The sequence below is a fragment of the Sapajus apella genome, unplaced genomic scaffold (genome assembly GCF_009761245.1).
Source record: "Sapajus apella isolate SASKATOON/1434 unplaced genomic scaffold, GSC_monkey_1.0 scaffold88, whole genome shotgun sequence".
Classification (NCBI taxonomy): Eukaryota; Metazoa; Chordata; class Mammalia; order Primates; family Cebidae; genus Sapajus; species Sapajus apella.
In genome coordinates, this window is record NW_022437028.1 from 8203687 (window position 1) to 8219309 (window position 15623).

Sequence of the window (15623 nt, forward strand, 5' to 3'; positions counted from 1 at the left end):
GACGGTGGTCTCTTCAGTGTGGATGGTCGGTTTTTCTGTGGGGATGGTGGGTTTTTCTGTGGGGATGGCGGTCTCTTCAGTGCGGATGGTGGGTTTTTCTGTGGGGACAGTGGTCTCTTCAGTGGGGATGGTGGACTCTTCTGTGGAGGTGGTGGTCTCTTCAGTGGGAGTGGTGGGCTGTACAGTGGGAACAGTCAGATTTTCTGTGGGGACGGTGGTTGTCTCAGTGGGAATGGTAGGTATTTCAGTGGGGACAGTTGGTTTTTCAGTGGGGACAGTGGTCTCTTCAGTGGGGATGGTGGTTTCTTCAGTGGGGATGATGGGTTTTTCCGTGGAGATGATGGGTTTTTCTGTGGGGATGGTGGGTTTTTCCGTGGGGGTGGTGGGCTCTTCGGTGGAGATGGTGGTCTCTTCAATGGAGGTGGTGGCTTCTTCAGTGGGGATGGTGGGTTTTTCTGTGGGAACACTGGGTTTCTCTGTGGAGATGGCAGGTTCTTCTGTGGAGATGGTGGTCTCCTCAGTGGGGGTGCTGGGCTCTTCTGTGGGGACAGTGGGCTTTTCTGTGGAAATGATGGGCTTTTCAGTAGGGATAGAGGGCTCTTCAGTAGGGATGCTAGGTTTTTCCGTGGGAATGGTGGGGTTTTCTTTGGGGACTGTGGGCTTTTCTGTGGAAACTGTAGGTTTTTGTGTGGAGATTGTAGGGTTTTCTGTGAGGCCAGTGGTTTCAGAAGGGACAGCGGAAGAAGCTGGAGATGTAGGAGGAAGCACTGGTAGCACTTTTACTGCAAAGAATAAAGAATCCCTGGAGTTTAGCCCAAACCATCCACCATCCTCTTCACTGCCATCTAATTGGAGTGGGTAGGCCCCAAGGGGCGACTTATTCACACCCCTCTTTCTACTTCCAACCCCCAACCTTTATTCATTCAACAAACACTAATATATGTCAGATATTGTAGCAGATAAGAGAAACCCAGAAATGAATAGGATATGGGTCCTGCCTTTGAGATTGCAGGGAAAGGGGTTCTGGATGAGCCCCCAAAATCCGTGGTATCCGAGCCACATTCACCCAGGCAAACATCCCAAAATATGGAGAAGGGACAGGTAGGTAGAAGACAGAAAACAGGCCAGCTGCGGTGCTCACACCTGTAATCCATGCACCTTGGGAGGCCGAGGAGGGCAGATCACGAGGTCAGGAGTTTAAGACCATCCTGGCCAACATGGTGAAACCCCCCTCTACTAAAAACATAAAAATTAGCTGGGCGTGGTGGTGCATGTCTGCAGTCCCAGCTATCGGGAGGCTGAGGCAGGAGAAATCGCTTGAACCCAGGAGGCAGAGGTTGCAATGAGCTGAGATTCGGCCACTGCACACACTAGCCTGGCAACAGAGTGAGACTCCATCTCAAAATAAAAATAGTAATAAAAAAGAAGAAGATGGAAAACAAGGCCAGCTGGATGAGAATTCAGGCTTTCAGGCTCCAGGGAGGACTTGCATTTTAAGCAGATCATAGAGAGAACCCCGGGGAATGGTGATCTCAGGGTACAGCCTCCTTCCTGGAGCCTTGGCTTTGGGCTTACCTGGACAAGTCCCAGGATTGATCAAGATGAAACCCAGAGCAACCACAAAGGCTGTGTTGCTGCCCCGGATGGCCTTAAAAATCAGCTGAAGGCGAAGGCGACAAGGGAGAGAGATGGAGAGAGAAACAAAAATGAATCTCCAGCAACTCTGTGACTCCGCTGGGCATAGAGTCTGTCCTCTCCAGCCTCAACGGTCCAGCCCCGTTCCAACCCCTTTTCTCGTTTTCCATAATATGAAGTTGCCCTTTTCTCGGCTCTCTTTCCAGCTTCCTACCTCTTCAGCCCTGGTGGTACCCCCAGACCCGTCATTGCCCCTTACCCCACACAGTCAGGGCCCCCGTCTCCATCTCTCACCTGCATGGGCTGTTGATGTCCTGAAGGGATGGTGACAGAGGTATTCTGCCAATAAGGGCTCTGGGACCCCACACATTTCCAGAGAGGAACTGGGGGGCTCCCTGCAGGACTTCCCAGGAGGAGCTTGAGCGTAGTACCCTCCCCAAGGCCATACATGTGGTATGCGAAATCCACACAGATGTCACCCGGGGCGCAGAAGGGCCGGCTCACCAGTCTGACTGACTGCCCTGCCCGGGAGAATTTGTCAGTCTCAAGGTAGATATAGTGACCACCTGGGCAAAGGAAGCGAATGGGCAAGATGAGAAGCCTGCACAGGACACACCAGCTGCTGCGTTAGCAACGCTCTGCTTTCCAAGCGGGCATCTGAGCGAACACTCAAATTCTCCAGGTCGTAGCATTATTTCTTCTGCTCATTTTAGACATCTAGCTACAGAAGGTGGGGTTAGAAAGGGAAACACAAACCAGCAACCTAGACTCCACTGCCGACTGCGTTTGTTAATATCGTGCGTGTGTGTGTGTGTGTATGTGTGTGTGTGTGTGTGTGTGTGTGTGTGTGTTTGAGATGCAGTCTTGCTCTGTTCCCCAGGCTGGAGTGCAGTGGTGCGATCTCAGCTCACTGCAACCTCCACCTCCAGGGTTCAAGTGATTCTCCTGCCTCAGCCTCCTGAGTAGCTGGGACTACAAGCACATGCCAACACGCCCAGCTAATTTTTGTAATTTTCTTTTTTTTTTTTTTTGAGACAGAGTCTCACATTCTTGCCTGGCGTGCTCTCAGCTCACTGCATCCTCTGCCTCCTGGGTTCACACGATTCTCCTGCCTCAGCCTCCCAAGTAGCTGGGATTACATGTGCACACCATTACGCCCGGCTAATTTTTTCTATTTTTAGTAGAGATGGGGTTTCACTATGTTGGCCAGACTGGTCTGGAACTCCTGACTGCATGATCTGCCTGCCTTGGCCTCCCAAAGTGCTAGGATTACAGGTGTGAGCCACTGCGCCTGGCCAATTTTTTTATTTTTTAGTAGAGATGAGATTTCACCATGTTGGCCAGAATGGTCCCAATCTCTTGACACTGTGATCTGCCTGCCCAGGACTCTCAAAGTGCTGGGATTATAGGCGTGAGCCACTGCGCCCAGCCACATCTGGCTAATTTTTTAAAAAAAGTTTAAAAAAAATTAGCTGGGCATGGTGGTGCGTACCTGTAGTCCCAGCTGCTCGGGAGGCTGAGGTAAGAGAATTGCTTGAACCCGGGAGGCAGAGGTTGCAGTGAACCGAGATCATGCCACTGCAGTCCAGCCTGGCGCCTGGCGATGGAGCGAGACTCTGTCTCAAAATAAATAAATAAATAACAATTTTTTTTAAAACCTTTTTTTAATTTTTGTAGAGATGCAGTTCTCACTATGTTGCCCAGGCTGAGCTCAAATTCCTGGGCTCAAGCAATCCTCCTGCCTCCTCGGCCTCCCAAAGTGCTGGAATTGCAGGCATAAGCTCCTCATAAATGTCTAGACTGAAAATGAGGTGGTGGATTTTGAAGCTTGGGGCTCCATGAAGTGAGATGCCTGGGTTTTCTCAAGAATTTCAGTTACCTCACAGTCTTGAGAATCCTTAAGTTACTCTGCTATCTCCACAGTCCCCACGCATGGCAGTTTCGGAATAAACACCTGTGGACTAATCGTCCCACCACCTGAAACAACTTCTCCCATCAATCACAGCAGCCAGCCCCCATCTGGGAGCAGATTCAGTGAATTCCTTGGCGTGAGTGCTCCTCAATCTCCTTACCTGCGCTAGGGAAATCTCCCGAGGGGCCCATGCCGTGGATGGATATGTTTTTATGTCCGAGGACCCAATGTCCACCATCCTTGGAAGTCTGGACCCAGTCACAGAAGGGATGGGCGCTATCTTCAAAGTCACACTGAGGAAAGCCCTCTGGGGAATCAAAATAGGAGATTTGAGCAAGCTGAGTGACACTCTCCAGCCCTCCCCCAACCCACCCCAGATTCTGAGAGATCCGGGCCTCTCAGGGCCCACTCTTACCCCCGCAAGGAGCGATGCTGACTGCATCAACTGCCACAGCTGGCTCTGGGATCTTTCCAAAAACGCCCACCACGATGAACTGGAAAGAAACAGAGAGTGGGCCAGGAGTGAACATACACCCCACACCCCCAAGCCCCTGATGTGACTCGACTCCATTTCAGGTCCCAGAACCCCTACTCCCTGTGCCCAGACCCTCAATTCATTTCTTTCTTTCTTTTTTCGAGACAGGGTCTTGCTCTGTTGCCCAGGCTGGAGTGCAGTGGTACAATCATAGCTCACTGCACCCTTGACCTTCAGGTCTCAAGTGATCCTCCCACCTCGGCCTCCTGAGTAGCTGGGACTACAGGTGCACATCATTATGCCTGCCCAATTTTATTTTTTTTTTTTTTTTAGAGATGGGGTCTTGCTATGTTGCCCAGGCTGATCTTGAACTCCTGCCCTGAAGCAATCCTCCCTCCTCAGCCTCCGAAAGTATTGGGAGTACAGGCATGAGCCACAGCGCTGGACCCCTCAATTTATTTCAACTGTGGGGTGCCTACCATGTGCAAGGACCCGACCCCTTGCTTCTCCACACCTGTATCCGTCCCACAGTTGTGTAATTGACAGAAACAGCTTGCCAGTTGGGTCCAGGGTGTCCTGAGAAGAGAGTGTGTTTCCGTATGCTCCCTGCAGGGAAGGAATTGGAGAGAAGTGAGCTTAACAGGACAGGGAAATGACTTTGAACTATACCCGGGAGGATGAGGATGAGAAGGCATAGTTGGGGAATATTAAAACCAAATGAAAGCACAACCTTCCTTTTTATTTTATTTATTTATTTTTTTCAGATGGAGTCTTGCTTTGTTGCCCAGGCTGAAGTGCAGTGGTGCAATCTCGGCTCACTGCAACTTCCATCTCCCAGGTTCAAGTGATTCTCCTGCCTCAGCCTCCTGAGTAGTTGAGATTACAGGCATGTGCCACCATGCCTGGCCAATTTTTGTATTTTTAGCAGAGACAGGGTTTTGCCATGTTGGCCAGGCTGGTCTCGAACTCCTGACCTCAGGTGATCTACCTGCCTCGACCTCCTAAAGTGCTGGGATTACAGGCATGAGCCACCGTGCTGGGCCAGCACAACCTACTTATCTATTTTGCCAGAATTCAGTGCCCTCCCCGTCATGATTTCCCTTTCATGGAATAATCTCGCACATATTCCAGACCTCCCTAGACCCTGAGGGATGCCCCATGTTTTCGCAACAAGCCAACCCTCGGAGATGTGCGCAGCTCAGTGTAAATCCCGTGAATTATCTGCTCTAACCTAAGACTGAAGCGTAAATGTGGAGTGCTGCGCCAGGAGACTGGCCCCAGAGGATGTAGTGGAAGGAAAGGCTCAGACAGCCAGAGGACGGGCTCACGGGGCTCAGGAGGATGGCTTTCTGCCCAGCTCTTGCGTTCCTTGGGTCCAGGAGCATATAGTAGCCACCTGTGAAGGAAAAGGCCGGAGAACTGGGGTGGAGGGAACTGAGGGAAGATGGCAACAGAGATAGGGCCCTGAGGAGGCTGGGGACCTGTCCCTGGGGAGCCCAAACAGCAGCCTACAATCAGGCAGCGCCGAGGTGGTCCTGTCCCAACAGACTGATGTCTTCAACTTTCCCAGAAATGCCTGGGCTGGGTAAGGACTCGGCATTGCCATGGAAAACACCGTGCACCCTCTCCAAAGCAGCAACTAGAACTCTGTCCTTTGGGTGCTAACTCGTTGTTTTTGTTTCTGGGAGTCTCACTCTGTCGCCCAGGCTGGAGTGCAGCGGCACAATCATGGCTCACTGCAGCCTCAACCTCCCCAGGCTCAGTTGATCCTCCCGCCTCAGCCTACTTGAGTAGCTGGGACTATAGGTGTGCACCACCATGCCGGGCTAATTTTGTAATTTTGATAGAGACGAGGGCTCACTATATGTCCCAGGCTGGTCTTGAATTCCTGGCCTCAAGTGATCTGCCCATCTCGGCCTGCCAAAGTGCTGGGATTACGAGCATGAGCCACCGCACCTGGCCTAATTTTTTAAAACATTTTTTTTAATTCAAAAATAAGAAGTATAAACTCAGAAAGCAAATTAGGGAGCAGGACCCTCTATGTCTGACCTACAATGCTTGGCTCAGTGAGGGCTGGAAATGTGGGGTGTGTGGAGAACATTGAGAGAGAAAGTGAATGCTGTGTGAGAGACAAAAGGAAGAAGTCAACAGTAGAAAGAGAAAGAGAAGCTCAGCTGAGAGCGCAGGGAGGTGGTGGAAAGAAGCTAGAGACAGATTTTAGTGCACAGAAAGAAAGAATATCAGCCGGGCGGAGTGGCTCATGCCTGTAATCCCAGCACTTTGGGAGGCCAAAGTGTGTGGATCACAAGATCAGAAGATCGAGACCAGCCTGGCCAACACGGTGAAACCCCATCTCTACTAAAAAGAAGAAAAATCAATAAAAATTAGCCAGGCTTGGTGGCGCATGCCCATAATCCCAGCTACTCAGGAGGCTGAAGCAGGAGAATTGCCTGAACCCAGGAGGTGGAGGTTGCTGTGAGCCGAGATCATGCCACTGCACTCCAGCCTGGCCACAGAGGGAGATTCCATCGAAAAGAAGGAAAGAAAAGGAAGGGCAGGATGGGCAGGGAAGGGAGGGAGGAGGGAAGGAAGGAGAGAAGGAGAGAAGGAAGGAAGGAAAGAAGGAAAGAAGAGAAAAGAAAAGAAAAGAAAACGAAAGAGGGAGGGAGGGAGGGAAGGAAGAAAGGAAAGAATATCGCCTGGATTTTTGCAACAGCCTCCCTGCACCGACCCTTGCCTGTTCACCTGATTGGATCCTCAACACACACAAAAAATCCTTTTAAAATAAGTCAGATCCGCTGGGCATGGTAGCTCACACCTGTAATCCTACACTTTGGGAGGCTGGGGTGGGTGGATCACCTGCGGTCAGGAGTTCGAGAGTAGTCTGGCCAACATGGTGAAACTCTATCTCTACTAAAAATAAAAAATTTGCTCAGTGTGGTGGCGGGCGCCTGTAATCCCAGCCACTCGAGAGGCTGAGACAGGAGAATCGCTTGAACCCAGGAGGTGGAGGTTGCAGTGAGCCGAGATCACACCACTGCACTCCAGCATGGGAGACAGAGCAAGATTCCATCTCAAAAAAAAAAAAAAAGTCAGATCAAGTCACTGCTCAAAATCCTGCAAAGGCTCCCATGCACACAGAATAGAAAAGCCATGGTCCTGACAAGGAACTTCAAGGCTCTATGTGATCTGCCTCTCATGTGGGTCTCAGCTCACCCTCTTTATCCCGGCCACATGACTCTTTGCTGTGCCTCAATCCCATCCTTCCTCAACAGCCCTGCTGCTACCTCAGGGCCTTTGCACAGCTGGCCCCTCGGCCTGGAATGTCCTCCGCTACGCCCGATAATTTTCAGGCCTCACTCCCTCATCTCCTTGAAGTTCCTGCTCAATGTGTCCCGAATGTGACCTACTCTGACCAGCCTATTTAAAATTGATAACTTGCCCAGACACAGTGACTCAACACCTGTAATCCCAGCACTTGGGGAGGCCGAGGTGGGCAGATCACCTGAGGTCAGAAGTTCTGGACCGCCTTGCCAACATGGTGAAACCCCGTCTCTACTAAAAATAAAAAAAATTAGCTGGTCGTGGTGGCACACACCTGTAGTCCCAGTTACTCAGGAGGCTGAGGTAGGAGAATCAATTGAACCTGGGCAGCGGAGGTTGCAGTGAGCCAAGACTGAGCCACTGTACTCCAGCCTGGGTGACAAAGCAAGACTCTGTCTCGAAAAATAAATAAATAAATAATTGATAACTCACGGCTGGGGGCGGTGGCTCATGCCTGTAATCCCGGCACTTTGGGAGGCCAAAGTGGGCAGGTCACTTGAGGTGATCCTCCCATCTCAGCTTCCCAAAGGACTGCGATTATAGGTATGAGCCACTGCACTTGGCTCCAACTTTGTTCAGCTTTTGTTTCCCAATAGCACCGCTCACCTTATCACTGTATTTACTTGTTTTGTTAACGGTCCCCCGCTACCCTGCCCTACTCCTCCTTGTCTGTTTTGTACACTGGTGTATCTCAGGTGCCTAGGACAGCACCTGGCACACTGTAGGCACTCAGTATTTCTTGAATGAATTAAGAATGAAAGGGGCCAGAGGTGATGGCTCATGCCTGTAATCCCAGCACTTTGGGAGGCTGAGGAAGATGGATCACTTGAGGTCAGGAGTTTCAGACCAGCCTGGCCAACATGATGAAACCCAGTCTCTACCAAAACTACACAAATTAGCCAGGTGTGGTGGTATACACCTGCAGTCCCAGCTACTCAGGAGGCTGAGGCAGTAGGAGTGCTTAAACCCCGGAGGCAGAGGTTGCAGTGAGCCAAGATCGTGCCACTCCACTCCAGCTTGAATGACAGAGTAAGACTCTGTCTCAGAAAAAAGAGGAGGAGTTGGAAGAGGAGGACGAGGAGGAGGAAGAGGAACAGGAGGAGGAGGAAAGGTACCAGGGAAAGGAGATGAGCAACTGGCTGTGTTGGGTCTGCTAGGTAGAGCTTGCAGGATGGTGATCAGGGAGGCTGGCTGGGTGCTTGGAATCGGCTTCCTGAGTGAAACGTGAGCTCATAAGAGGCTTGAAGCTGTAGGGGTTCATGCCAGACTGTCCCAGGGCAATTATGGTAAGGTGTGTCACTCAGAAAGTCAAGGGACAGAAGCATGGCTGCTACTCACTGCCTGGGCTAGAGAAGTCGCCCTCAGGCCCCACTCCTGGTTTTCCCGATGGCCCCTTCTTCTGAGTCCACTTGGTCCCGGAGGCAGTTGGGATCCAGGTCCAGCCACAGAGGTCATTTGGAATGTCAAAGCTGCATGTTTGCATCATACAGACTGAGAGGAAAGAAAGAAGGGAAGATATATATTTTTTTCTTTTTTAGAGACAGGGTCTCTGTCACCCAGGCTAGAGTGCAGTAGTGAGATCATAGCTCACTGCAGCTCCAATTCCTGGGCTCAAGCAATCCCCCCACCTCAGCCTCCCAAGTAGCTGGGACTACAGGTGTGCACTACCATGCCCAGCTAATTTTAAAATTTTTTGGCCGGGCACAGTGACTCATGCCTGTAATCTCAGCACTTTGGGAGGCTGAGGTGGGTGGATCAGGTGAAGTCAGGAGTTCTAGACCAGCCTTGCCAACACAGTGAGACACCATCTCCACTAAACAAACACGAATTAGCTGGGCATGGTTGCAGGCACCTATAATCCCAGCTACTTGGGAGGCTGAGGCAAAAGAACCACTTGAACCCGAGACGCGAAGGTTGCAGTGAGCCAAGATCGCGCCACTGTGCTCCAGCCTGGCTGACAAGAGCAAAACTCCATCACAAAAAAAAAAAAAAAAAATATATCTATATATATCTTTTTTTTTTTTTTTTGTAGAGACAAGGGTCTTACTATGTTGCCCAGACTGATCTCAAACTCCTGGCCTCAAGCCATCCTCCCACCTTGGCCCCCTAAGGTGCTGGGATTACAGGCCTGAGCCACTGTGCTGGGCCGAGATCTCTTTTTCTTCAGGCATGGCTGTTTCCAGAGTCAAAGTTGTGGAGGGCGGAGGCAGAGGAAGCAACCAGAATCCTGGCCCATGACCCACTTCTGCCACTCTGGGTTGTGCAAGCGTGGAGAGAAAAGGGTCCGAGGGCAGGTGGGAGGAGGAGGGACAGGGACTCACCGCGGTTGCAGGAGCCCCGGTGGATAGAGAGGGTGTCCAGGGCGATGTCCAGGTAGGCAGTGTTACCCCGTGTTCCTTCAAACATCAGCTGCAAGAGGAGGGTAAGGGGACCCTGGCCCCTAGTTTCCTTCCTGAATTCAGATGGCCTGGCCCCCACAATCCCCTTCTGCCACATCCCCAGCCCCAGATTCCCCAACACCCAGATTCCCCCCAAGGTCCCATGATTTGCCCCTGGCCTTACCCGGGTGGGCAGGGTGAACCCTGCAGGCACAGTGACACTAGTGGGCATCCAGGAGGGTCTCTGCGTGTTCCTGTGTTTCCAGAGCACGTGGGGGCGGTGGCCCTGTTCACCCAAGAGCTGCAGCAGCCTGAGCTGGGCACCCCAAGACAGCCCGAACATGCGGTAGGCGAAGCGCACGCAGAGGGGTCCTTCCTCCCACAGGTTAGGGCTGCGCAGGCGGGCCACTCCGCCCCGGTGAAAGTTGTTCGATTCCATATGCAGATAGCTGCCCTCTGCGGGAGGCAGAGCCCATGACCCTAAGGCCCAGCCACCACCGAGGGCTGCCCCCCATCCACTTCTCTTGCCACCCCTACCTCCCAGCCACCTCCCTGCTCACTGACCCGAGCGCCTCACCTCCATTGGGGTACCCCCCAGGGGGCCCAGTGGTGCCAGCAGGAGAGGGCCCGCTGGCTCGAACCCAGTCTCCATCATCTGCAGACACTTGGGACCAGTCACAGAGGGGTTTGGTGTCATCTTCAAAATCACACTGGGTAAGGACGTCTAGGAAGAATGGGTCACTGAGGTTTCAGAGAGGGCAGGGGCAGGGCCCAGAGTCACATGGGGAGATGGAAGTAGCAAGATTGCTAAGCTTAGAGAAAGGTACCACAAAATTAGCTGGGTGTGGTGGCGCACACCTGTAGTCTCAGCTACTTGGGAGGCTGAGGCAGGAGAATCGCTTGAATCTGGAAGGCAGAGGTTGCAGTGAGCCAAGATCGAGCCACTGACCTCCAACCTGGGCAACAGATTGAGACTCCATCTCAAAAAAAAAAAAAGAGAGAGAGAGAGAAAAGGCCGGGTGCGGTGACACACCTGTAATCCCAGAACTTTGGGAGGCTGAGGCAGGTGGATCACGAGGTCAGGAGTTTGAGAGCAGCCTGGCCAACACAGTGAAATGCCAAGTCTACTAAAAATACAAAAACTAGTGCTCGCTTCGGCAGCATGTATAGTAAAATGAACGACACAGAGATTAGCATGGCCCCTGCACAAGGATGACACGCAAATTCATGAAGCATTCCGTTTTTTTTTAATATATAAAAAATACAAAAATACAAAATTAACCCAGTGTGGTGGTGCACACGCATAATCCCAGCTACTCGGGAGGCTGAGGCAGCAGAATCGCTTGAACCCAGGAGGCGGAGATTGCAGTGAGCCAAGATCATGCCACTGCACTTCAGCCTGGGCAAAAGAGGGAGACTCCGTCTCAAAAAAAAACAAAAGAAAAGAAAACAAAGGCCGGGCGCGGTGGCTCAAGCCTGTAATCCCAGCACTTTGGGAGGCCGAGGCGGGTGGATCACGAGGTCAAGAGATCGAGACCATCCTGGTCAACATGGTGAAACCCCGTCTCTACTAAAAATACAAAAACATTAGCTGGGCATGGTGGCGCGTGCCTGTAATCCCAGCTACTCAGGAGGCTGAGGCAGGAGAATTGCCTGAACCTAGGAGGCGGAGGTTGTGGTGAGCCGAGATCGCGCCATTGCACTCCAGCCTGGGTAACAAGAGTGAAACTCCGTCTCCAAAAAAAAAAAAAAAAAGAAAGAAAGAAAAGAAAACGCTTCGGACTTGGAGTCCAGAACAGAGACTGTTCGTGTTTTGTAGAGACGAGGTCTCACTATGTTGCCCAGGCTGCTCTCAAACTCCTGGCCTCAAGCCATCCTCCCACCTCGGCCTCCCTAAGTGCTGGGATTACAGGTATGAGCCACAGTGCCCGGCCCAGGCAGAGATTTGAAAGATTCTTTTAGGAGAAATCTGGGGCTGGGAGAATGGATGAAATGACAAGGTCAGGGGTCATGAACTGAGGCTGGAGGATTGGACTTGGCCTGGCAGGACCCGTTTTGTAGTTCTGGCTGATGCTCGGAGGGGACTGGAAATGGCGGCTCCTGGGCTAGGAACTCAGGGACTGGCATTCTGGTGGCAGAGCGTGGTTCTGAAGAGGGAGAAGAAATCTTAGCACTCCTGGTCTCCAACTCACCATTGTCCCTAGAGCTGTGAATGACCAGCTTCTGGTCCGGAGGTTTCTCTCTCCTTGGGAGTGGTTGGGAGAAAGCAAAAATGCAACCTTTGTCATTATCAGGAATTATAAGACTCAATGATTTGAAGTTTTCTGAGTGGTCACATAAGGATGACCAGTGTTTATGCAGTGAATGTATGTAACTTGACTTTTTCTCTTTTTCTTTTTTTTTTCCCCAGCACCTAGACTGGAGTGCAGTAGTGCAGTCACAGCTCACTGCAGGCTCAAACCTCTGAACTCCAACAATCCTCCCACCTCCCAAGTAGCTGGGACTACAGGAGCATGCCACCACGCCCAGCTAATTTATTTTTAGTTTTCGTAGAGATGGGGTCTTTCTATGTTGTGCAGGCTAATCTTGAATGCCTGGCCTCATGCGATCCTCCCACCTTGGCCTCCCAGATGGCTGGGATTACAGGTGAGAGCCACTGCGCACAGCCGTCCTATTTTTGTTGTTGAAGTTCTACTTGTTTAAATCCTCCCAAACATAGTGCAGGACATCAAGGCATCCATCATTTTTTTCTTTTGAGACCGAGTTTTGCTCTGGTTGAACAGGCCGGAGTGCAATGATGTGGTCTCAGCTCACTGCAACCTCCGCCACCCAGGTGGTTCAAGTGATTCTCCTGCCTCAGCCTCCCAAGTAGCTGGGATTACAGGCATGAGCTACCATGCCCAGCTACTTTTGTATTTTTAGTAGAGATGGGGTTTCACCACGTTGGTCAGGCTGGTCTTGAACTTCTGACCTCAGGCGATCTGCTCACCTAGGCCTCCCAAAGTGCTGGGTTACTGGCCTGAGCCACCATGCCTGGCTTGACATCCATTATTTCTTTGCTGCCTTGTACTTGAAGTCTCTCTCATCAGCCGGGTCTACCCTGGGTCTTGCCCATTTCCTGAGGGCCTGACCCCCCCATCCTTCCCTCCTAGCCTTAGATCTGTCTTCCAGCTCTACACCTCCTTTGTCCCTCCTCACACTGTAGCCCTGTCCTGCTCCCAGAACCCACTCCTTAATTCCAGGCTCTGGGGCTGTGCAGCTCTCCCCATTCCTGTTCATCAGTCAAGATCAGCCTCTTTCCATCCCACTGGGCTCCCACCTTCCTCTCCAGGTCTTTTTTTCTTTTCTTTTGAGATGGAGTCTCCCTGTGTCTCCAGGCCAGGCTGGAGTGTAGTGGCGCAATCTCAGCTCACTGCAACCTCCATCTCCAGGTTCAAGTGATTCTCCTGCCTTGGCCTCCCAAGTAGCTGGGACTACAGGCACGCACCACCAAGCCCAGCTAATTTTTGTATTTTTTTTTTTTTTTTTTGAGTCAGAGTCTTGTTCTGTCACCCAGGCTGGAGTACCATAGCATGATCTTGGCTCACTCTGCCTTCTGGGTTCAAGCGATTCTCCTGCCTCAGCCTCCCCAGTAGCTGGGATTACAGGTGTGCACCACCACGCCCAGCTATTTTTTGTATTTTTAGTAGAGGCAGGCTTTCACCATGTTGGCCAGGCTAGTCTCAAACTCCTGAGCTCATGGCTGGTCTCAAACTCCTGACCTCGTGATCCGCTTGCCTTGGCCTCCCAAAGTGCTGGGATTACAAGTGTGAACCACCGCGCCTGGCTAATTTTTGTATTTTTCGTAGAGACAGGTTTTCACCATGTTGACCAGGATGTCTCAATCTCTTGACCTCATGATCCGCCTGCCTCGGCCTCCCAAGGTGCTGGGATTGCCACTACGCCTGGCCACTCTCCAGGTCTTTTGTAGTTAGTCTGCTCGCCCCCTCCACTTCTGCCCTTCCATATTCTTTAGAGCCACTCTCAACTTACCCCGGTTTATTATTACCCCCTGGGCCCAGCTTACCTCAGAGGGGCAGGCATGTGGCCCTGGCCCCAGGCAGCCCCCACCAACAGCACCAGAGTCCAGACTGTACGAACCATGAGGAACCTCAGCGGTAGAGGGAAGAGGGAAAGGGAAACCTCAGGGAAGAGGGAAAGGGCACAATCAGGAGCCCAGACCACTTTTATATGCCCCTGACCTCCCTAGATTGGCATCCTTCCAGAGAAACGCAGAAAGCGCTGGGAAATTAAAACTATAACAGCTGAAATTTACCTTCTAGTAGAAGCGTCTTAGATTGAAATCAAGGGAAATGAACTAGAGCAAAGGAAAGAAAAGAGAGAAAGAAAGAAAAAGAAACAGTTTGGAGGATCAATCTAGGGAGTCTAACCTTAAACAAAAGTTCAAAAAAAGAGAACGAAGGAGAAGAAATTATTACTTTAAAAAGAAAAACACACAAGAAAATGTCCAGAACTGAAATATATGAGTCTCTAGATTAAAAAGGTATTTAGGATGGTAAATGCACAGAGACCCACGGAACGACTGGATTTCAGAATATCAGGGGTGAAGAGAAGATCTGAAAACACTTTCAGAAAGAAAATAACAGGTCATATACCAAGGATCAGAAATCAACATGGCACCCGGCTTTTCACTAGCAACCATGGAGTCTCGGAGGCAGTGGAACACTGTCTACAGAATTCCAACAGAAAACCATTTCAAACCTAAAATTCTATAACTGGCAACAATGGCAACTGGAGAGTTAGGTGAAGAAAGGACTCCAAATGGCCGGACATGGTGGCTCACACCTGTAATTACTTGAGGTCAGGAGTTTGAGACCAGCCTGGCCAACATGGTGAAACCCCATCTCTATTAAAAATACAAAAAAGTAGGCAGGCATGGTGGCACATACTCATAATCTCAGCTTCTCAGGAGGCTGAGGCACGAGAATCACTTGAACCTGGTAGGCGGAGGTTGCAGTGAACCGAGATCGTGCCTCTGCACACCAGTCTAGGTGACAGAGACTCCATGAAAAAAAAAAGGAAAGGGAAGGAAAGGAGAAAAGAAAATAAAAAAAGAAAGAAAGGAAAGAAAGAACGAAAGAGCTTTCCCGAGCTTGGAACTTCGTTAGCTGCGATGAGTTTCCTGGCCGCTACATTCCTACTCCTGGTGTTCAGCGCAGCCACTCAGGCCGAACCAGTGCAGTTCAAGGACTGCGGTTCTGTGGATGGAGTTATAAAGGAAGTGAATGTGAGATCATGCCCCACTCAGCCCTGCCAACTGAGCAAAGGACAGTCGTACAGTGTCAATGTCACCTTCACCAGCAATATTCAATCTAAAAGCAGCAAGGCCGTGGTGCATGGCATCCTGATGGACGTCCCAGTTCCCTTTCCCATTCCTGAGTCTGATGGCTGTAAGAGTGGCATTAACTGCGCCATCCAAAAAGACAAGACCTATAGCTACCTGAATAAACTACCAGTGAAAAGTGAATATCCCTCTATAAAACTGGTGGTGGAGTGGTAACTTCAGGATGATAGAAACCAAAGTCTTTTCTGCTGGGAAATCCCAGTACAAATCGTTACTCATCAAGTGCCTCATTGAGTTCAGTGCATCTGGCCAACGAGTCTGCTGACTCTTGACAGCACCTCCAGCTCTGCTGCTTCAACAACAGTGACTTGCTCTCCAATGGTATCCAGTGATTCGTTGAAGAGGAGGTGCTCTGTGGGAGAAACTCAGCTCTGGATGGCTGGTTGTCAGTGGCTGTCTTATGCTTCTTTTTCTATCTTGGGTCGTTTTCATTAAATGCAGCACTTGGTTAACAGATGTTTAATTTTTTTTTTGTTTTGTTTTGTTTTTTTTTTT

The 15623-nt window shown here is 50.8% G+C and overlaps 1 protein-coding gene, 1 non-coding gene and 1 pseudogene across 3 annotated transcripts in view; 2 read left to right on the forward strand and 1 right to left on the reverse strand.

Moving 5' to 3' along the window:
- ZAN (zonadhesin) overlaps positions 1-13867 on the reverse strand; it is a 68708-nt gene extending 54841 nt beyond the window's left edge. The window contains 13 exon segments of the mRNA XM_032254895.1: positions 1-782; positions 1576-1660; positions 1930-2201; positions 3708-3854; positions 3963-4041; positions 4537-4628; positions 5254-5418; positions 8685-8837; positions 9668-9755; positions 9909-10180; positions 10302-10448; positions 11917-11979; positions 13825-13867. Of these exon segments, the coding sequence (XP_032110786.1) occupies positions 1-782; positions 1576-1660; positions 1930-2201; positions 3708-3854; positions 3963-4041; positions 4537-4628; positions 5254-5418; positions 8685-8837; positions 9668-9755; positions 9909-10180; positions 10302-10448; positions 11917-11979; positions 13825-13867 (2388 nt within the window).
- On the forward strand, positions 10870-10971 carry LOC116534669. Its single transcript, XR_004261817.1, has one exon. It is a non-coding gene; the product is annotated as a U6 spliceosomal RNA (small nuclear RNA).
- A 1004-nt stretch (positions 13868-14871) lies between the features above and the next one.
- On the forward strand, positions 14872-15584 carry LOC116534617 (annotated as a pseudogene). Its single transcript, XR_004261807.1, has one exon. The product of XR_004261807.1 is annotated as an NPC intracellular cholesterol transporter 2 pseudogene (transcript).
- The last annotated feature ends 39 nt before the right edge of the window (positions 15585-15623 follow it).